Source organism: Anomaloglossus baeobatrachus, chromosome 10 (assembly GCF_048569485.1).
Source record: "Anomaloglossus baeobatrachus isolate aAnoBae1 chromosome 10, aAnoBae1.hap1, whole genome shotgun sequence".
Taxonomy (NCBI): Eukaryota; Metazoa; Chordata; class Amphibia; order Anura; family Aromobatidae; genus Anomaloglossus; species Anomaloglossus baeobatrachus.
In genome coordinates this window covers 8,200,043-8,222,744 of record NC_134362.1, presented here as the reverse complement: position 1 = coordinate 8,222,744, position 22,702 = coordinate 8,200,043, and the positions used below count along the sequence as shown (strand labels likewise).

The window sequence follows — 22,702 nt, the reverse complement described above, 5'->3', positions numbered from 1 at the left end:
CATGGAGAGTCTCCCGGAGTGTCTGGGGCTTCTTCATGGAGAGTCTCCTGGAGCGTCTGGGGTGTTCTTTCTTGGCGAGGCTTTCGGAGCGTCTGGGGCTTCTTCATGGAGAGGTTCCTGGAGCGTCTGGGGCTTCTTCATGGAGAGTCTCCTGGAGCGTCTGGGGCGTTCTTTCTTGGCGAGGCTCCCGGAACGTCTGGGGCTTCTTCATGGAGAGGTTCCTGGAGCGTCTGGGGCTTCTTCATGGAGAGTCTCCTGGAGCGTCTGGGGCGTTCTTTCTTGGCGAGGCTCCCGGAACGTCTGGGGCTTCTTCATGGAGAGGTTCCTGGAGCGTCTGGGGCTTCTTCATGGAGAGTCTCCTGGAGCGTCTGGGGCGTTCTTTCTTGGCGAGGCTCCCGGAACGTCTGGGGCTTCTTCACGGAGATACTCCTGGAGCATCTGCACAGATCTCGCAGCGCTCTCGTACCCGTCCAACCTCCTGAAGTGTTGTACACAGCCTTTGTAAGCCCCCTGATTGTGACTTCCCGTCACGGCATCCCCTGGCGTGTAAACATTCGCACGAGGTGACGCTCATTGGAGCTGACAGGCCTTCTACAGGCTCTTTGTTCCGTGGAGGTAATTACAAGCCGATCGTGCAGCATGGATCCATAAACCGCCAAGGATTGCAGCCCCTCAATGAGATAACATCTGACCCTTATCCCTAACACCTTGTACGTCATGGTCGTTTATCTTCCGCCCGCTCCACTCCTAAATGAGCCGCAAAGAAAAACGTCCTGAGACGCCGCCAAGAAATCCGAGATAAGTAAATAGTCAGATTGGATCAGGATGAAGTTGGCGTTTTGCAGCCTCGGAGTCTGGCTCTATCCATCAGCACTCACAGTAATGGACAGGAGGGCGGTGCGGGAGCCAGAGAACAGCGCCCCCGGTGGCTACAATGTCAATTACACAGGATAGCTTTTCCCCTTTATATTGTCAATTTTACACACCATTGACAATCCCCCAAACAGCAGGCGTCTGCGGCGCCCGCGCCCTTCCCCCACCTCCTCCAAAGAGGTTTCTTGATGTTATTTTTACACCAGTTTGAGACGCTGTAATGGCGACGAAAAAACAAAAACAGCATAAAAAAAACATTCTGTACCCGGTACTGCCCCCTCCTGGCAGAATGCCACCATTATCATGGATCCAACAAAGGGGGAGTGATGCCCCAGCGCAGGGTCTCTAGGTGGGGAAACATGGATCCGGCGTCCCTAGGGCAGGACGGCAGGATTTCTGGACTATCAGATGTCCTGGGGCAGGAGGGCAGGATTTCTGGACTATCAGATGTCCTGGGGCAGGACGGCGGGATTTCTGGACTATCAGATGTCCTGGTGCAGGACGGCAGGATTTCTGGACTATCAGATGCCGTGGGGCAGGACGGCGAGATTTCTGGACTATCAGATGTCCTGGGGCAGGACGGCGGGATTTCTGGACTATCAGATGTCCTGGGGCAGGACGGCAGGATTTCCGGACTATCAGATGCCCTGGGGCAGGACGGCGGGATTTCTGGACTATCAGATGTCCTGGGGCAGGACGGCGGGATTTCTGGACTATCAGATGTCCTGGGGCAGGACGGCAGGATTTCCGGACTATCAGATGTCCTGGGGCAGGACGGCGGGATTTCTGGACTATCAGATGTCTTGGGGCAGGACGGCAGGATTTCCGGACTATCAGATGTCCTGGGGCAGGACGGCAGGATTTCCGGACTATCAGATGTCCTGGGGCAGGTCGGCGGGATTTCTGGACTATCAGATGTCTTGGGGCAGGACGGCAGGATTTCCAGACTATCAGATGTCCTGGGGCAGGACGGCAGGATTTCCGGACTATCAGATGCCCTGGGGCAGGACGGCGGGATTTCTGGACTATCAGATGTCCTGGGGCAGGACGGCGGGATTTCTGGACTATCAGATGTCTTGGGGCAGGACGGCGGGATTTCTGGACTATCAGATGTCTTGGGGCAGGATTTCCGGACTATCAGATGTCCTGGGGCAGGACGGCGGGATTTCTGGACTATCAGATGTCCTGGGGCAGGACGGCGGGATTTCTGGACTATCAGATGTCCTGGGGCAGGACGGCGGGATTTCTGGACTATCAGATGTCCTGGGGCAGGACGGCGGGATTTCTGGACTATCAGATGTCTTGGGGCAGGATTTCTGGACTATCAGATGTCTTGGGGCAGGATTTCTGGACTATCAGATGTCCTGGGGCAGGACGGCCGGATTTCTGGACTATCAGATGTCCTGGGGCAGGACGGCGGTATTTCTGGACTATCAGATGTCTTGGGGAAGGACGGTGGGATTTCTGGACTATCAGACGTTGTAGCCTATACATAGCGGTGCACAGTAGCGGGGGTATTTCGGCTGCTGCCCCGGCATAGTCACATTTTTCATACAGTTTATTGCAGGGGTGTTAACACTTCACACCCCAGACAGAAGTCCCCGGCGGATCCTGAGCCCTGGGTACCTCGCGCCAGGATGCCGGGGCGGCGCGGCACATTCGGGCGCTGACCTCCGGGCCGAGGTCACATTCTCTGGGACCAGCAGGGACTTTTTTTCTGCAGCATTCGATACGTAAAGGACACAATGTCTGAATGGAGGTGAGAGGCCTTTAAGTGTCTTTGTGGCCTCTAATCCGGAGCGCCCCCCGCAGGGCCCCACTTTACATCACAAAGGCCCCGGAGTATTATAAACCAGCTGCGCAGAGACCCCCGAATGGGGCTCACAAAAGACCCCTCTATGAAAATGAAGTCTGCAAAGCCAATCGCCCCCATTGTCCGCGGCCAAAGACGATGGGGATTTGAATTCTTGATCCTTTAATACTCGGTGTCAATAGGGGTCTGAAGTGCAGCCCCCCCCCCGAGCCGAGGCGTCAGATCAGGACCCCCGGATAAATACCGCCATATGCACGGACGCACCCCGGGGTCAACGAGGGCGCTCACTCCGCAGCCAGTTGCATAATTCCTGACGCCCATTATTGTTTGTTTAGAGACGTCTGGTAAATGTAGAGGGAAAACGATCCTCCGATTTCACAGGAATCTTGTGCACAGGATCCTGACAGCAGATCTCCTGCAGTCCCATGTAACAGCACAGATCATGCAGAGGATATCACCTGCAGTCCCATGTAACACCACAGAAAATGTACTGGATAGCACCTGCAGTCCCATGTAACAGCACAGATAATGTACTGGATAGCACCTGCAGTCCCATGTAACATCACAGAAAATGTACTGGATAGCACCTGCAGTCCCATGTAACATCACAGAAAATGTACTGGATAGCACCTGCAGTCCCATGTAACATCACAGATAATGTAGTGGATATCACCTGCAGTCCCATGTAACATCACAGATAATGTAGTGGATAGCACCTGCAGTCCCATGTAACATCACAGAAAATGTACTGGATAGCACCTGCAGTCCCATGTAACATCACAGATAATGTAGTGGATATCACCTGCAGTCCCATGTAACAGCACAGATAATGTAGTGGATATCACCTGCAGTCCCATGTAACACCACAGATATCACAGTGATATCTCTCTGAGCACAGATAATGTAGTAGATGTCACCTGCAGTCCTATGTAACACCACAGATAACACAGTGATATCTCTGAGTACAGATAATGTAGTAGATGTCACCTGCAGTCCTATGTAACACCACAGATAACACAGTGATATCTCTGAGTACAGATAATGTAGTAGATGTCACCTGCAGTCCTATGTAACACCACAGATAATACAGTGATATCTCTGAGTACAGATAATGTAGTAGATGTCACCGGCAGTCCTATGTAACACCACAGATAATACAGTGATGTCTCTGAGTACAGATAATGTAGTAGATGTCACCTGCAGTCCTATGTAACACCACAGATAACACAGTGATATCTCTGAGTACAGATAATGTAGTAGATGTCACCTGCAGTCCTATGTAACACCACAGATAACACAGTGATATCTCTGATTACAGATAATGTAGTAGATGTCCCCTGCAGTCCTATGTAACACCACAGATAACACAGTGATATCTCTGAGTACAGATAATGTAGTAGATGTCACCTGCAGTCCTATGTAACTCCACAGATAACACAGTGATATCTCTGAGTACAGATAATGTAGTAGATGTCACCTGCAGTCCTATGTAACACCACAGATAATACAGTGATATCTCTGAGTACAGATAATGTAGTAGACGTCACCGGCAGTCCTATGTAACACCACAGATAATACAGTGATATCTCTGAGTACAGATAATGTAGTAGATGTCACCTGCAGTCCTATGTAACACCACAGATAATACAGTGATATCTCTGAGTACAGATAATGTAGTAGATGTCACCGGCAGTCCTATGTAACACCACAGATAATACAGTGATATCTCTGAGTACAGATAATGTAGTAGATGTCACCTGCAGTCCTATGTAACACCACAGATAATACAGTGATATCTCTGAGTACAGATAATGTAGTAGATGTCACCGGCAGTCCTATGTAACACCACAGATAATACAGTGATATCTCTGAGTACAGATAATGTAGTAGATGTCACCTGCAGTCCTATGTAACACCACAGATAATACAGTGATATCTCTGAGTACAGATAATGTAGTAGATGTCACCTGCAGTCCTATGTAACACCACAGATAACACAGTGATATCTCTGAGTACAGATAATGTAGTAGATGTCACCTGCAGTCCTATGTAACTCCACAGATAACACAGTGATATCTCTGAGTACAGATAATGTAGTAGATGTCACCTGCAGTCCTATGTAACACCACAGATAATACAGTGATATCTCTGAGTACAGATAATGTAGTAGATGTCACCTGCAGTCCTATGTAACACCACAGATAACACAGTGATATCTCTGAGTACAGATAATGTAGTAGATGTCGCCTGCAGTCCTATGTAACAGCACAGATAACACAGTGATATCTCTGAGTACAGATAATGTAGTAGATGTCACCTGCAGTCCTATGTAACACCACAGATAACACAGTGATATCTCTGAGTACAGATAATGTAGTAGATGTCACCTGCAGTCCTATGTAACACCACAGATAATACAGTGATATCTCTGAGTACAGATAATGTAGTAGATGTCACCTGCAGTCCTATGTAACACCACAGATAACACAGTGAGATCTCTCTGAGTACAGATAATGTAGTAGATGTCACCGGCAGTCCTATGTAACACCACAGATAATACAGTGATATCTCTGAGTACAGATAATGGAGTAGATGTCTCCTGCAGTCCTATGTAACACCACAGATAACACAGTGATATCTCTGAGTACAGATAATGTAGTAGATGTCACCTGCAGTCCTATGTAACACCATAGATAACACAGTGATATCTCTGAGTACAGATAATGTAGTAGATGTCACCTGCAGTCCTATGTAACTCCACAGATAACACAGTGATATCTCTGAGTACAGATAATGTAGTAGAGGTCACCTGCAGTCCTATGTAACACCACAGATATCACAGTGATATCTCTCTGAGCACAGATAATGTAGTAGATGTCACCTGCAGTCCTATGTAACACCACAGATAACACAGTGATATCTCTGAGTAGAGATAATGTAGTAGATGTCACCTGCAGTCCTATGTAACACCACAGATAACACAGTGATATCTCTGAGTACAGATAATGTAGTAGATGTCACCTGCAGTCCTATGTAACACCACAGATAACACAGTGATATCTCTGAGTACAGATAATGTAGTAAATGTCACCTGCAGTCCTATGTAACACCACAGATAACAGTGATATCTCTGAGCACAGATAATGTAGTAGATGTCACCTGCAGTCCTATGTAACACCACAGATAACACAGTGATATCTCTGAGTAGAGATAATGTAGTAGATGTCACCTGCAGTCCTATGTAACACCACAGATAACACAGTGATATCTCTGAGTAGAGATAATGTAGTAGATGTCACCTGCAGTCCTATGTAACACCACAGATAACACAGTGATATCTCTCTGAGTAGAGATAATGTAGTAGATGTCACCTGTAGTCCTATGTAACACCACAGATAACACAGTGATATCTCTGAGTACAGATAATGTAGTAGATGTCACCTGCAGTCCTATGTAACACCACAGATAACACAGTGATATCTCTGAGTACAGATAATGTAGTAAATGTCACCTGCAGTCCTATGTAACACCACAGATAACAGTGATATCTCTGAGCACAGATAATGTAGTAGATGTCACCTGCAGTCCTATGTAACACCACAGATAATACAGTGATATCTCTGAGTACAGATAATGTAGTAGATGTCACCTGCAGTCCTATGTAACACCACAGATAATACAGTGATATCTCTGAGTACAGATAATGTAGTAGATGTCACCTGCAGTCCTATGTAACACCACAGATAACACAGTGAGATCTCTCTGAGTACAGATAATGTAGTAGATGTCACCGGCAGTCCTATGTAACACCACAGATAATACAGTGATATCTCTGAGTACAGATAATGTAGTAGATGTCACCTGCAGTCCTATGTAACACCACAGATAACACAGTGATATCTCTCTGAGTAGAGATAATGTAGTAGATGTCACCTGCAGTCCTATGTAACACCACAGATAACACAGTGATATCTCTGAGTACAGATAATGTAGTAAATGTCACCTGCAGTCCTATGTAACACCACAGATAACACAGTGATATCTCTGAGTACAGATAATGTAGTAAATGTCACCTGCAGTCCTATGTAACACCACAGATAACACAGTGATATCTCTGAGTACAGATAATGTAGTAGATGTCACCTGCAGTCCTATGTAACACCACAGATAACACAGTGATATCTCTGAGTACAGATAATGTAGTAAATGTCACCTGCAGTCCTATGTAACACCACAGATAACACAGTGATATCTCTGAGTACAGATAATGTAGTAAATGTCACCTGCAGTCCTATGTAACACCACAGATAACACAGTGATATCTCTGAGTACAGATAATGTAGTAGAGGTCACCTGCAGTCCTATGTAACACCACAGATAACACAGTGATATCTCTCTGAGTACAGATAATGTAGTAGATGTCACCTGCAGTCCTATGTAACACCACAGATAACACAGTGATATCTCTGAGTACAGATAATGTAGTAAATGTCACCTGCAGTCCTATGTAACACCACAGATAACACAGTGATATCTATGAGTACAGATAATGTAGTAGATGTCACCTGCAGTCCTATGTAACACCACAGATAACACAGTGATATCTCTCTGAGTACAGATAATGTAGTAGATGTCACCTGCAGTCCTATGTAACACCACAGATAACACAGTGATATCTCTGAGTACAGATAATGTAGTAAATGTCACTGTGAGGCAAATCCTGGGATATGAAGATGAATTATGACTTCCAGTCATAATCGCTCTCATCACTCCATGGCCGTGCCCCCTCCCTTCTTGTTCTCAATGTCCACCATCTGGGAAGGTGTCACATCCTAGCAACACATCCCATGGCCATCTCCTGTGATATGGAGATTAGATGATGTGGGAACAATGGACACAGGATGACTCCCTGCCGTGACCCTGTGGTAGGAGCTGCTATCTAATTAGCAAGCTTGGAAGTATCCAGACAAAACGACTCCAGGAAAATATGGTTCATATCTCGCAAGCCATATTTCCGATAAATATGGCAACCATAAAAATGGTGTCTCCGCATGCGGACGATGCTGGCACACCTTTTTTATGGGAGTAGGACATTGGGAAGTACCCCAGGCGTGATATCAGCCAATGGGGAACTAGTAGACAAGTCATGAGTCCTCTCGTTCTGTAGCTAAATTCATAACTGTCACAATGAGAGCGTTGGCGTCCGCCTACGACGCTCCCAGGCAAAGTTATGGCCCATATTCCATGTTGTGGATATTGTCCATAACTCCAGCCAGGGGTGGAGCAGTGCTCCCTCTGAGGTCACGAAGGTAGGAGGGGACCTGGAGTTGCCCAGGTTGATAACCCTACTTCGGCCATTTTCCAGTGTTCTTTCGCTGGGGGTCACGTGTAGGAAACATCTGTGGGAAAGATCCTGGAAACCTGGTCTACAGCGCCCCCCTGTGGCCAGACGCACAAGGTAACTGCTGGAACTGTGTATGCCTGTTTGTAACCCATGCTTTGCTTGTAACTGTACTCTGACATATGTATATTCTGTAGATTCCCTATTGTATATATTGTAGTTTCTAGTGTGCTTTAGGCTGATTAAATTATATAATTAATCTTGGGCTGTTCTGTTATCTCGATCTTGAATCCCACGTCTGTGTGTTCGGCTAATAGTTACCGTGAAGCGGTTGGTGGCAGCGAGTTGTGCCAAGGATTATTGTGGGGAGGCCAGTGAGATTCGGGGAGGTTTTATATATTCCGCCCGCGGAGGTCGGGGGAATATATACCCTACTCTCACCGGGGACCCTTCAATAATCGGCATAAGTAGTATAGCGGCCTCCTTGCTTATTGTCGGGCACTTCCATAATTGGCCTGACTATAAGAGGGGCGCTAGAGAGCGCGTCACGTGCTCTGTCTGTCGGTCGGGAGGTATAAAGGAGGGGTGACCCCCACTTGTTACCCCCCGATTGTGACGTACTGGTAGCCAGCGCGGGGGATTTCTGAGTGACCCCCCCGGTGGTTTGTGACATATTGGTGGCATAGCGGTGGGATCGAGATAATAGTGTGTGTGAGTGTGAGACCCATACTCCCAGACACTAAAGACTGCCTGCAGCAGCTGTGGCTGCTGGGGTCTTCAGACTAGCTCAACACTAGAGTGTCAGAGTGCAGATACTGTAAGGTGTGTGGAGGCATCAGGTGTCAGTTCTGTGTCAGTGACCAAAAGTCTGCAAGAATGGCTGATGGCACCAGGAGCAGAGCTATGCAACTGGCCAATGCTCAGGCCAGAGACGATGAGGAGGTTGTCCACGAGCCCTCCAAGAGCCCGACGCCAGAGAACAGCTCTGCAGAGGACATCGCACAACCTGGCAATTATGGACAAGATGAGGAGCAGCTCACCCAAGGGTCCTCAACGAGCCAGATGCCAGTCCTCCGCTCTGAAATGGACAGTGAATCACCTGGCTCTGCAGCGTGCCGCAGATCACCACTTGCCAATCCCTCCGGCCTGAGAGGTGCAGAGGCCCTCCTTCAAGCTGCCTTGGCCAGGCTTATGGCTGGAGACCGGGATACCTACGAGATACTCATGGCCGAGCGTAAGCGACAGGCAGCGCGTGACGCTGAGGCTGCGGAGCGGCAAGCAGCGCGTGAGGCTGCGGAGCGGCAAGCAGCGCGTGAGGCTGAGGCTGCGGAGCGGCAGGCAGCGCGTGAAGAGCGACAGTAACAGGCAGAGCGTGACCACCAGCTGCAGCTAGCTCAGCTCCAGCCCTCATCAGCCACACGTGACCTTCAAGACACCAAACTTCCAAAGGTCCGTGTTGAGGACTTCCCAGTGCTGGAGAAGGATGGAGACTTGGACTCTTTCCTGACTGCTTTTGAACGGACTTGCCTGCAGCACCATCTGGACAAGGACCAGTGGGCCAAATACCTGACCCCCCGTTTAAGGGGTAAGGCCCTGGAAATCCTTGGGGACTTGCCTACTGAGGCAGATCAGGGCTACGACACAATCAAGCGGGCCCTGATCCAACAGTACAACCTCACTCCGGAGTCCTACCGCAAGAAGTTCCGGACCCTGCAGAAGGGACCAAAGGACTCCTGGGCTGACCACCGGCGGGCACTTGCCCGAGCTGCCGACCACTGGACCCAAGGCCTGCAGCTTTCCACCGGACCGGAGATCCTGGACTTGGTCATCACAGAGCAACTCTTGTGGAACTGCCCTGAGGATCTCCGCCAGTTCATCCGAGACCAGAAGCCAAAGGGGTCCACGGCTACAGCTGCCCTTGCCGATGACTACACCAACAATCGGGCTCCTGAAGCCAGGAGAGCAGCCACCAGCAGCACCTGGAGAGGGGGTAAGATGAATTCTGCGACTGCCCCACCTGCCCCTAGACTGCAGGGGGTGTCCCCCTCAACTCCCCTCTCCAGGCCCGTGGCAGAACCAAGACGGTGCCACCAGTGCAACCTACCTGGACACTTCAAGGCCATGTGCCCTCAGCGTCCCAAGGCCCCGGCTCCGTCCCCGTCCCAAGGGCCGCCCAAGGTGTATTGTGTGGGTGGGGGTGGTGGTAGGTCCCTGGACAGCTTCCAACCTGTCACCGTCGGCCGGTCTGTGACCATAGGACTGCGAGACAGCGCCTCGGAGGTGACTCTGGTGCGGCCTGAGATGGTATCCCCCCAAGACTTGATACCTGGAAAAACCCTCGCTGTCTCCGGGATTGGAGGCATTGACCCGGCGCTGCCTGTTGCTGGCATTTATGTGGACTGGGGCGCAGAGCGAGGGGTGAGGGAGGTGGGGGTAACTGATCGGATCCCTGCAAACGTGCTACTTGGGACAGATTTGGGGCAGATAACCTCCCAGTTTGGGCCCCCCCCAAGGGCTGACCCTTCAGCCAGTACTGACATGCCTCCGGACAATGTTAATGTGTTCTCCATGAATGATGTAAGGGAGGAGGGAGTGAACTCTGATTTTTCTGCTTGCATAGACACACACACAGCTGCAGCTGTGACAGGAGGGGAGGGGGTCAGAGAAAGGTGTGACCATGCCTCTACAAGTAACCAGCCTGTGAGCTGGGATCTGTTGCCCTCTGCAGGGATAAGCAGAGAGCAGGGTGCTGCAGGGGGAGGACCAGTGTGTGGGGTGGGGGCTACCACAGCAAATGTGGGGTCCCCAGAGATTTCACAGCGGGGTTCTGTTGCTGCAGGAGGGGAACAGGCAGGTGAGATTGGGGCCGGTCCAGGAGCGGAAGTGCTCCCAGGTAAGATCTCGGTGCATGGTTCCCCCACAACCGGGGTGTCAGGAAGCCAGGTAGGTCTGCCTGAACCGGCGACTTGGTCAGGAACGGAGGAGGAGCAGGCACGACCCACGGTCGCAGCGGCTGTGGCCGCTGTCACCCGCAGTGGGAGTGCTGGAAGCCAAGGGGCCTCCCGGAGGTCCGATAGCTCTTCCCCTTCTGACCAAATGGCAGCCGAGTCAGGTGGAGGCCGGGACACAGGTCCCGGGGTACTGACTGAAGATGTGACAGTCTCGTCGATTCTGGCCACATCTAGTCAGGAGTTTCAGGCAGCGTTAGAAGCTGACGCCAGCCTGAAAGCTCTTAAGGAACAGGCGGCACAGCCTCCCTCGGACTCGGACCCGGAGCGAGTGGTCTGGGACCAAGGACGGCTGTACCGGGTCACGGTCCAGCAGGGTTCACCGGAGGCGTGGCCCAGGGACCGACAGTTGGTGGTACCCTATCCGTTCCGGACGGAGTTGTTGCGGATCGCACATGAGATTCCGATGGCCGGACACCTAGGGATCGCTAAGACCAAGGCCAGGTTAAACCAGCATTTCTACTGGCCAAAAATGGGGGCCGATGTGGTTGCCTACTGCCGTTCGTGTGAAACCTGTCAGAGAGTGGGGAAGGCGGGGCCACACCCCAAAGCCCCACTGGTATCTCTGCCAATCATCGATGAGCCTTTCAGGAGGGTGGCTGTGGATCTGGTCGGCCCGCTGGCCATCCCCAGCAGCTCCGGGAAACGCTTCATACTGACGGTAGTGGACTATGCCACCCGGTACCCAGAAGCAGTGGCCTTGTCGTCCATTCGGGCTGACAAGGTGGTCACCGCCTTGCTGGAGATTTTCTCCCGAGTGGGTTTTCCCCAGGAAATGCTCACTCACCGGGGGACCCAATTCATGTCCCAGCTGATGGAGGCCCTCTGTAAGCAGGTCCAGGTGCGACATCTGGTGGCCAGCCCGTACCATCCACAGACTAATGGCCTGTGCGAGCGGTTCAATGGCACCTTAAAGCAGATGCTTAAGATGTTGGTCGACTCCCACGGGCGTGACTGGGAGCGGTATCTCCCACACCTGTTATTTGCTTACCGGGAGGTTCCACAGGCCTCAACGGGATTCTCACCGTTTGAGCTCCTGTACGGGCGACGTGTGCGGGGCCCCCTGGCTCTGGTGAAAGAGGCTTGGGAAGGGGATTTAGCCACCCCTGGAGTGTCGGTTATCGAGTATGTCATGCGCTTCCGGGACAAAATGCAGGCCTTGACGCAACTGGTACACGACAATATGGCTCAAGCCCAGGCCGATCAGAAGCGTTGGTACGACCAGAACGCTTGTCAGAGGACCTACCAAGTGGGTCAAAAGGTGTGGGTACTGGTCCCCGTACCACAGGACAAGCTTCAGGCTGCCTGGGAAGGCCCATACCTCGTGTACCAGCAGCTCAACCCTGTGACGTACCTGGTCACCCTGGACCCTGCCCGTGGAAGGCGGAAGCCCTTCCATGTGAACATGATGAAGGCACATCATGAGCGGGAGGCATGTGCACTCCCGGTGTGCAACCTGCCCGAGGAGGGAGAAGCGGAAACCCTCTTGGATATGCTAGCCCAGGTTAGGGCAGGCGGATCCATTGAGGATGTGGAGGTTGGCCACCAGCTCTTGGAGGACCAACGGTCCCAGCTGTGGGCCACCCTACACCCCTTCCGGGGGTTGTTTACCAACCAGCCCGGAAGGACTGACTTGGCTGTCCATCACGTGGACACTGGGGATCATCCCCCGATCCGGCGTTCAGCATATCGGGTCTCCCTGGAGGTGCAGCAACACATGCGCCAGGAGATTGACGAGATGCTGAAGCTGGGGGTGATCCAGGCATCCAACAGCGCTTGGGCCTCGCCTGTATTCCTCGTCCCTAAGAAGGACCGAACCACTCGGTTCTGCGTGGACTACAGGGGGCTCAATGCTGTCACGGTCGCCGATGCGTACCCAATGCCACGCATCGATGACCTGCTCGATCAGTTGGCCGGGGCTCAGTACCTGACCATCATGGATCTGAGCCGGGGATATTGGCAGATCCCCCTGACTCGCAAGGCCAGGGAACGCTCTGCCTTTATTACCCCATTTGGACTGTACGAGTCCACGGTGATGCCATTTGGGATGAGGAATGCCCCTGCCACTTTCCAGCGGATGGTCAACACCCTGCTCAAGGGACTTGAAGGGTACGCGGCCGCGTACCTGGATGACATTGCCGTCTTCAGTCCCACCTGGGAGGACCACCTAGAGCATCTAGCACAGGTGCTCAGGCGGATCCACCAGGCAGGTTTGACCATCAAGCCGGGAAAAAATCAGCTGGCCATGAGCGAGGTCCAGTACCTCGGTCACCGGGTAGGCGGGAGAACACTGAAGCCCGAGCCTGAGAAAGTGGAGGCCATCGCGTCCTGGCCCACCCCCAGGACCAAGAAGCAGGTGATGTCCTTCTTGGGGACCGCTGGGTACTATAGGAGGTTTGTTCCATGCTATAGTAGCCTGGCAAAGCCCTTGACGGACCTCACCAAGAAGAAGCTGCCCTCTGCAGTCGATTGGACAATGGACTGCGAGACAGCCTTCCGGGCCCTAAAGGACGCCCTGTCCAGCCCGCCCGTGCTACAGGCAGCCGACTTCACGCGGCCGTTTGTAGTACAGACCGACGCCAGTGACTTCGGCCTCGGTGCGGTGCTCAGCCAGGTGGACTCTGCGAGCCAAGAGCACCCAGTCTTGTACCTGAGCAGGAAGCTGTTACCAAGGGAAGTGGCCTATTCCACGATGGAGAAGGAGTGCCTGGCCATAGTGTGGGCCCTGCAGCGTCTGCAACCCTATCTATACGGGCGCCACTTCATCGTGGAGACGGACCACAATCCCCTCAGCTGGTTGCACACCGTCTCTGGGACGAATGGGCGATTGTTGCGATGGAGCCTTGCGCTCCAGCAATACAACTTCACCATTCGCCACAAAAGGTGCCGGGACCACGGTAACGCAGACGGGCTGTCCCGACAAGGAGAGGTCGCGGACGGGCGCACGGGGGAACACCGGAGTGTGCTGCCCCCTAGCGCCCTCACAAGGGGGGAGGTGTGAGGCAAATCCTGGGATATGAAGAGGAATTATGATTTCCAGTCATAATCGCTCTCATCACTCCATGGCCGTGCCCCCTCCCTTCTTGTTCTCAATGTCCAACATCTTGGAAGGTGTCACATCCTAGCAACACATCCCATGGCCATCTCCTGTAATATGGAGATTAGATGATGTGGGAACAATGGACACAGGATGACTCCCTGCCGTGACCCTGTGGTAGGGGCTGCTATCTAATTAGCAAGCTTGGAAGTATCCAGACAGAACGACTCCAGTAAAATATGGTTCATATCTCGCAAGCCATATTTCCGATAAATATGGCAACCATAAAAATGGTGTCTCTGCATGCGGACGATGCTGGCACACCTTTTTTATGGGAGTAGGACATTGGGAAGTATCCCAGGCGTGATATCAGCCAATGGGGAACTAGTAGACAAGTCATGAGTCCTCTCGTTCTGTAGCTAAATTCATAACTGTCACAATGAGAGCGTTGGCGTCCGCCTACGACGCTCCCAGGCAAAGTTATGGCCCATATTCCATGTTGTGGATATTGTCCATAACTCCAGCCAGGGGTGGAGCAGTGCTCCCTCTGAGGTCACTAAGGTAGGAGGGGACCTGGATTTGCCCAGGTTGATAACCCTACTTCGGCCATTTTCCAGTGTTCTTTCGCCGGGGGTCACGTGTAGGAAACATCTGTGGGAAAGATCCTGGAAACCTGGTCTACAGCGCCCCCCTGTGGCCAGACGCACAAGGTAACTGCTGGAACTGTGTATGCCTGTTTGTAAACCATGCTTTATCTGTAACTGTACTCTGACATATGTATATTCTGTAGATTCCCTATTGTATATATTGTAGTTTCTAGTGTGCTTTAGGCTGATTAAAATATATAATTAATCTTGGGCTGTTCTGTTATCTCGATCTTGAATCCCACGTCTGTGTGTTCGGCTAATAGTTACCGTGAAGCGGTTGGTGGCAGCGAGTTGTGCCAAGGATTATTGTGGGGAGGCCAGTGAGATTCGGGGAGGTTTTATATATTCCGCCCGCGGAGGTCGGGGGAATATATACCCTACTCTCACCGGGGACCCTTCAATAATCGGCATAAGTAGTATAGCGGCCTCCTTGCTTATTGTCGGGCACTTCCATAATTGGCCTGACTATAAGAGGGGCGCTAGAGAGCGCGTCACGTGCTCTGTCTGTCGGTCGGGAGGTATAAAGGAGGGGTGACCCCCCACTTGTTACCCCCCGATTGTGACGTACTGGTAGCCAGCGCGGGGGATTTCTGAGTGACCCCCCCCGGTGGTTCGTGACAGTCACCTGCAGTCCTATGTAACACCACAGATAACAGTGATATCTCTGAGCACAGATAATGTAGTAGATGTCACATGCAGTCCTATGTAACACCACAGATAACACAGTGATATCTCTCTGAGTAGAGATAATGTAGTAGATGTCACCTGCAGTCCTATGTAACACCACAGATAACACAGTGATATCTCTCTGAGTAGAGATAATGTAGTAGATGTCACCTGCAGTCCTATGTAACACCACAGATAACACAGTGATATCTCTCTGAGTAGAGATAATGTAGTAGATGTCACCTGCAGTCCTATGTAACACCACAGATAACACAGTGATATCTCTGAGTACAGAGAATGTAGTAGATGTCACCTGCAGTCCTATGTAACACCACAGATAACACAGTGATATCTCTGAGTACAGATAATGTAGTAGATGTCACCTGCAGTCCTATGTAACACCACAGATAACACAGTGATATCTCTGAGTACAGAGAATGTAGTAGATGTCACCTGCAGTCCTATGTAACACCACAGATAACACAGTGATATCTCTGAGTACAGATAATGTAGTAGATGTCACCTGCAGTCCTATGTAACACCACAGATAACACAGTGATATCTCTGAGTACAGATAATGTAGTAGATGTCACCTGCAGTCCTATGTAACACCACAGATAACACAGTGATATCTCTGAGCACAGATAATGTAGTAGATGTCACCTGCAGTCCTATGTAACACCACAGATAACACAGTGATATCTCTGAGTGCAGATAATGTAGTAGATGTCACCTGCAGTCCTATGTAACACCACAGATAACACAGTGATATCTGAGTACAGATAATGTAGTAGATGTCACCTGCAGTCCTATGTAACACCACAGACAACAGTGATATCTCTGAGTACAGATAATGTAGCAGATGTCACCTGCAGTCCTATGTAAAGTGTCTAATGGGAGCAGAGGAGTTTGGATTGGTATTGAGGGATAGGAGAAGGAGGGGAGACATAATTCTGGGGAGGACAGAGAGCTTTGTCCGCAGCCTTCGCCCTGTGGGCTGAGTGTGTTATCGGAGGTGTGCGGACCCCCGCAGCTGTTCTTGTAGCCCCCTGCCGCCCCTCACCCGGACCCTTCCTGGAGAATCCAGGGTGATAAATGCCGTTTCCGCGCCTTCGACTCCACATGTGTCAGTCTTCACTACTGATCTGGTGTTTTATTAATGCACCAGTGTGAACAGTCTCCCTGGTAGGGCAGCCCTCCAGAGCTGCGCTCACAGTTCTGCTTGCTGCTATTGAAGCCTGTGACAGCAGAGCTGTAATCCTGTGATGCCGGGGTCTTAGATTTCGGTGCTCGGTTACATCTGGTAGAGTTGTCCTTTACGTAGAGTCCTCGCAGTGAGACCCCGGCTTTATTTCAGCGCTCGCCCCCTGCGGCCCCCATTAACCAGAGCAGTTTTCTCCTCTTTCTATCAGCTAGCTGCCGTGCCGGGACGTACTACGACGAGGACAAGGAGCAGTGCGTCTTATGTCCACACGGAACGTATCAGAGCGAGGACGGGCAGATAACGTGCGAGATCTGCCCCGACAGCCGAGACCACCCAAAGCACGCAGGCGCTCGAGACGTATCTGAGTGTGGAGGTAATGGAGGCAGGCAGGACGGGGGCAGAACGCCTTCTCTGATTGCTGTGTGGGTGACGGCTTCCATTCCCCTCACATTTCTGTGGATTTCCAGCCATCACATCCAGAGCTGCACTCATAGTTCTCCCGATTTCTGGGCTGTGAGCTCTTATTGCGCTGCTGCACGGTCTTCATAGTTTGTGTCCCATGATGCAATTCGACTGACCAAACTGTTTGGGTAAATTCACACACGGCATTGCGGGATTTCTCCCCTCATCACAGAGATAACGTGTGTGAATATCGGCAGAAGCATGAATGCAGCTCTGGACAGAAGAGATTGCAAAGTTATAGAAAAGTTCCCTTTAAATGTGTGGGGGAGGGGGGCAGGGACATGGAGTGTAAGGGGGGTGCATACAGGGGTCCCCAAAAGTCACTGAACACTGGCCTGTGAGTCCGGGGTCCGGGCTATGACCCTGGAGGGCATCGACATATCACGATACAGGGCGGTGACGGGGCAGGATCCCCGGGAGGGCGGTGACGGGGCAGGATCCCCGGGAGGGCGGTGACGGGGCAGGATCCCCGGGAGGGCGGTGACGGGGGCAGGATCCCCAGGAGGGCGGTGATGGGGGCAGGATCCCCGGGAGGGCGGTGACGGGACAGGATCCCTGGGAGGGCGGTGACGGGGGCAGGATCCCCAGGAGGGCGGTGATGGGGGCAGGATCCCCCGAACGGCGGTGACGGGGCAGGATCCCCGGGAGGGCGGTGACGGGGGCAGGATCCCCGGGACGGCGGTGACGGGGCAGGATCCCCGGGAGGGCGGTGACGGGACAGGATCCCCGGGAGGGCGGTGACGGGACAGGATCCCCGGGAGGGCGGTGACGGGGGCAGGATCCCCGGGAGGGCGGTGACGGGGGCAGGATCCCCGGGACGGCGGTGACGGGGCAGGATCCCCAGGAGGGCGGTGATGGGGGCAGGATCCCCGGAACGGCGGTGACGGGGCAGGATCCCCGGGAGGGCGGTGACGGGGGCAGGATCCCCGGGACGGCGGTGACGGGGCAGGATCCCCGGGAGGGCGGTGACGGGACAGGATCCCCGGGAGGGTGGTGACGGGGGCAGGATCCCCGGGAGGGCGGTGACGGGGCTGGATCCCCGGGAGGGCGGTGACGGGGCAGGATCCCCGGGAGGGCGGTGACAGGGCTGGATCCCCGGGAGGGCGGTGACAGGGCTGGATCCCCGGGAGGGCAGTGACGGGGCAGGATCCCCGGGAGGGCGGTGACGGGGCAGGATCCCCGGGAGGGCGGTGACAGGGCTGGATCCCCGGGAGGGCGGTGACAGGGCTGGATCCCCGGGAGGGCGGTGACGGGGCAGGATCCCCGGGAGGGCGGTGACGGGGCAGGATCCCCGGGAGGGCGGTGACGGGGCAATGTGATAATGTGATCTCCTCGTCCACCTCTGGCTGATGAGCTGCGGCGGCCGGACCTGTCATCAGTGGATCCTCACAGCTGGGGAAACGCCGCCATCTAGTGGCCACTTTACATATCGCAGTGTGAACACTTGGCACGTCAGTCCTGTATTGTAGGTGGAGGAGACCTTATGTCACGCGGTCTCCTGACTCCCACAGCCCCATGTTACAGTAAAGTCTGCTCCATCTGTGTAACAGCCGGCAAAAGTCAGATGCAGTAACTCTGCCCCGTCTCATTCCTCAGGTTTGTGTTCTCCGGGTGAATTCTCTGCAGATGGTTTTCGTCCATGTGGTCCCTGTCCGCTCGGGACGTACCAGCCCGAAACCGGCCGCACATCCTGTACTCCCTGCGGTGGAGGACTCCCAACCAAACACAGCAGCGCCACGTCCTTCCACCACTGCGAAACAAGAGGTGACTGCTCTCACACACTCTAAAGAAGCTGGAATGCAAAGGGTTACATATGCAGAAAGCGTTTATCTAGTGACTTCCAGGCTTTAAGTCCTCGCATTCAGGCCATGCACAACAGCAGAATAGTGAGTGCAGCTCTGGAGTGTAATACAGGAGGTAACTCCAGATCAGTAATGTAATGTATGTACACAGGGACTCCACTAGCAGAATTATGAGTGCAGCTCTGGAGTATAATACAGGAGGTAACTCAGGATCAGTAATGTATGTACACAGTGACTGCACCAGCAGAATAGAGAGTGCAGCTCTGGAGTATAATACAGGAGGTAACTCAGGATCAGTCATGTATGTACACAGTGACTGCACCAGCAGAATAGTGAGTGCAGCTCTGGAGTATAATACAGGAGGTAACTCCAGATCAGTAATGTAATGTATGTACACAGGGACTCCACTAGCAGAATTATGAGTGCAGCTCTGGAGTATAATACAGGAGGTAACTCAGGATCAGTAATGTATGTACACAGTGACTGCACCAGCAGAATTGTGAGTGCAGCTCTGGAGTATAATACAGGAGGTAACTCAGGATCAGTAATGTATGTACACAGTGACTGCACCAGCAGAATAGTGAGTGCAGCTCTGGAGTGTAATACAGGAGGTAACTCAGGATCAGTAATGTATGTACACAGTGATTGCACCAGCAGAATAGTGAGTGCAGCTCTGGGGTATAATACAGGAGGTAACTCAGGATCAGTAATGTATGTACACAGTGACTGCACCAGCAGAATAGTGAGTGCAGCTCTGGAGTGTAATACAGGAGGTAACTCAGGATCAGTAATGTATGTACACAGTGACTGCACCAGCAGAATAGTGAGTGCAGCTCTGGAGTATAATACAGGAGGTAACTCAGGATCAGTAATGTATGTACACAGGGACTCTACTAGCAGAATAGTGAGTGCAGCTCTGGGGTATAATACAGGGGGTAACTCAGGATCAGTAATGTATGTACACAGTGACTGCACCAGCAGAATAGTGAGTGCAGCTCTGGGGTATAATACAGGGGGTAACTCAGGATCAGTAATGTATGTACACAGTGACTGCACCAGCAGAATAGTGAGTGCAGCTCTGGAGTATAATACAGGAGGTGACTCTGGATCAGTAATGTAATGTATGTACACAGTGACTGCACCAGCAGAATAGTGAGTGCAGCTCTGGAGTATAATACAGAAGGTGACTCAGGATCAGTAATGTAATGTATGTACACAGTGACTGCACCAGCAGAATAGTGAGTGCAGCTCTGGGGTATAATACAGGGGGTAACTCAGGATCAGTAATGTATGTACACAGTGACTGCACCAGCAGAATAGTGAGTGCAGCTCTGGAGTATAATACAGGAGGTGACTCTGGATCAGTAATGTAATGTATGTACACAGTGACTGCACCAGCAGAATAGTGAGTGCAGCTCTGGAGTATAATACAGAAGGTGACTCAGGATCAGTAATGTAATGTATGTACACAGTGACTGCACCAGCAGAATAGTGAGTGCAGCTCTGGAGTATGCATCGTGGGTAATTATTTCTCGCTTGTCTTTCCTGGTCTTTGTAGTGCAATGTTCTCCAGGACATTCATACAACACGACGACACACAGATGTATCCGCTGCCCGGTGGGAACTTATCAGCCTGATTTTGGACAGAATTCCTGCATTTATTGTCCGGGAAACACCAGCACGGACTTTGATGGATCCACTAACATCACTCAGTGTAAAAGTGAGTGTCGTCTGCAGCGGCCGTAACACAATGAGGGAAGCCTCAGCCTCCAGAATCTGCCTATTGTCCCTGTGTATGAAGGCCGGGCCGCTGTATGCCGGCTTCTATGTTCTGGGGGGGCAGCGGGGGGTGGGTGGCGGGTGACGGTTAGGCAGGGAGATGCAGGCAGCTGTGATATTTGGCACCGTTATCACATTCCAGCAGCCGTGTGACGGCGTGGAGGAGGAGGGAGCGTGCAGCCGCTCCGCTCCGTCCCTGGAGGTGATCTGTGGTTTGTACCACGTCGCAGTCTCTGCTGCATCGGGGCAGATTAATAATGTGCGGCGCTCGTGGGTGATAAATTGGAGAGACTTTTCTTTCTGCCGCCTCCGAATCAACTTCAATATTTTGTGCCAAAACTTCTGGTGCATTGTCTAATTCCTCTAAATACAGCCCCCGATTTAAGGGAAGGGGGCGCGATGTTATCTTTGTATTAATAGTGATTATGGAATCAATTATTTTTAATACAAAATTAAATTCATTGTTTATTTAGTTTCTATATAATTGTATTTCTACTGAAGCACTGAGGGCGGCCATCATGGATTTGGTGTTTGTAACGAGTCACTCACCTCCTTTATGGCACCGCCATGATACAGACCCCAACCCTATTCTCTAACACGGCGAGCTCCTGCTGTGGGCTGGACACGGCCCCGTCACCGGCTCGGGATGGGTGAGTACCGGTTCCAGGCCACCGCTCCCTCCTGCCCCCCCACCAGGCCGCCACTCCCTCCTGCCCCCCCCCCACCAGGCCGCCACTCCCTCCTGCCCCCCCCACCAGGCCGCCGCTCCCACCTGCCCCCCCACCAGGCCGCCACTCCCTCCTGCCCCCCCCCCACCAGGCCGCCACTCCCTCCTGCCCCCCCCGACCAGGCCGCCGCTCCCACCTGCCCCCCCACCAGGCCGCCACTCCCTCCTGCCCCCCCCCACCAGGCCGCCGCTCCCTCCTGCCCCCCCACCAGGCCGCCGCTCCCACCTGCCCCCCCACCAGGCCGCCACTCCCTCCTGCCCCCCCCGACCAGGCCGCCACTCCCTCCTGCCCCCCCCACCAGGCCGCCGCTCCCACCTGCCCCCCCAGCAGGCCGCCACTCCCTCCTGCCCCCCCCCACCAGGCCGCCACTCCCTCCTGCCCCCCCCACCAGGCCGCCGCTCCCACCTGCCCCCCCACCAGGCCGCCACTCCCTCCTGCCCCCCCCCCACCAGGCCGCCACTCCCTCCTGCCCCCCCGACCAGGCCGCCGCTCCCACCTGCCCCCCCACCAGGCCGCCGCTCCCTCCTGCCCCCCCCCACCAGGCCGCCGCTCCCTCCTTCCCCCCCACCAGGCCGCCGCTCCCACCTGCCCCCCCACCAGGCCGCCGCTCCCACCTGCCCCCCCACCAGGCCGCCACTCCCTCCTGCCCCCCCCACCAGGCCGCCGCTCCCACCTGCCCCACCCACCAGGCCGCCGCTCCCACCTGCCCCCCCCACCAGGCTGCCGCTCCCTCCTGCCCCCCCAACCAGGCCACCACTCCCACCTGTCCCCCCACCAGGCCGCCGCTCCCTCCTGCCCCCCCCCACCAGGCCACCACTCCCACCTGCCCCCCCACCAGGCTGCCGCTCCCTCCTGCCCCCCCACCAGGCCGCCACTCCCACCTGCCCCTCCACCAGGCCGCGCTCCCTCCTGACCCCCCCAACCAGGCCGCCGCTCCTACCTACCCCCTCCTCCCTCCACTGGGCCGCTCCCCTCCGCCCGCTCTCATGTGCTCACCTCAGGCCTCCGCACCTAGCAGCTCAGTGGAGCACAGTATACTGAGGAGCGCGGTATACAGCGAAGCATGGTATACAGCGGAGCGCAGAATACATTAGAGCGCGGTATACAGCGGAGCGCAGTATACTGAGGAGCGCAGAATACAGTAGAGCACAGTATACAGTGGAGCACGGAATACAGTGGAGCGTAGTATATATTGGAGCGCAGTATATAGTGGAGCGCAGTATACAGTGGAGCGCAGTATACAGTGGAGCGTAGTATATATTGGAGCGCAGTATACAGTGGAGCGTAGTATATAGTGGAGCGCAGTATACAGTGGAGCACGGAATACAGTGGAGCGTAGTAT

General features: G+C 53.3%; 1 protein-coding gene across 3 annotated transcripts in view; it reads left to right on the top strand.

The window, feature by feature from the left end:
* The window catches only part of SCUBE2 (signal peptide, CUB domain and EGF like domain containing 2), a 114,018-nt gene that overhangs the window by 80,988 nt on the left and 10,328 nt on the right, over positions 1–22,702 (top strand). For 2 of the 3 annotated variants that reach the window (XM_075327046.1, XM_075327045.1), the window contains 3 exons: positions 16,798–16,962; positions 18,648–18,815; positions 20,412–20,573. In XM_075327046.1, the coding sequence (XP_075183161.1) occupies positions 16,798–16,962; positions 18,648–18,815; positions 20,412–20,573 (495 nt within the window). The remainder of the gene's footprint in view (positions 1–16,797; positions 16,963–18,647; positions 18,816–20,411; positions 20,574–22,702) is intronic. The other variant, XM_075327047.1, reaches the window with a different exon arrangement.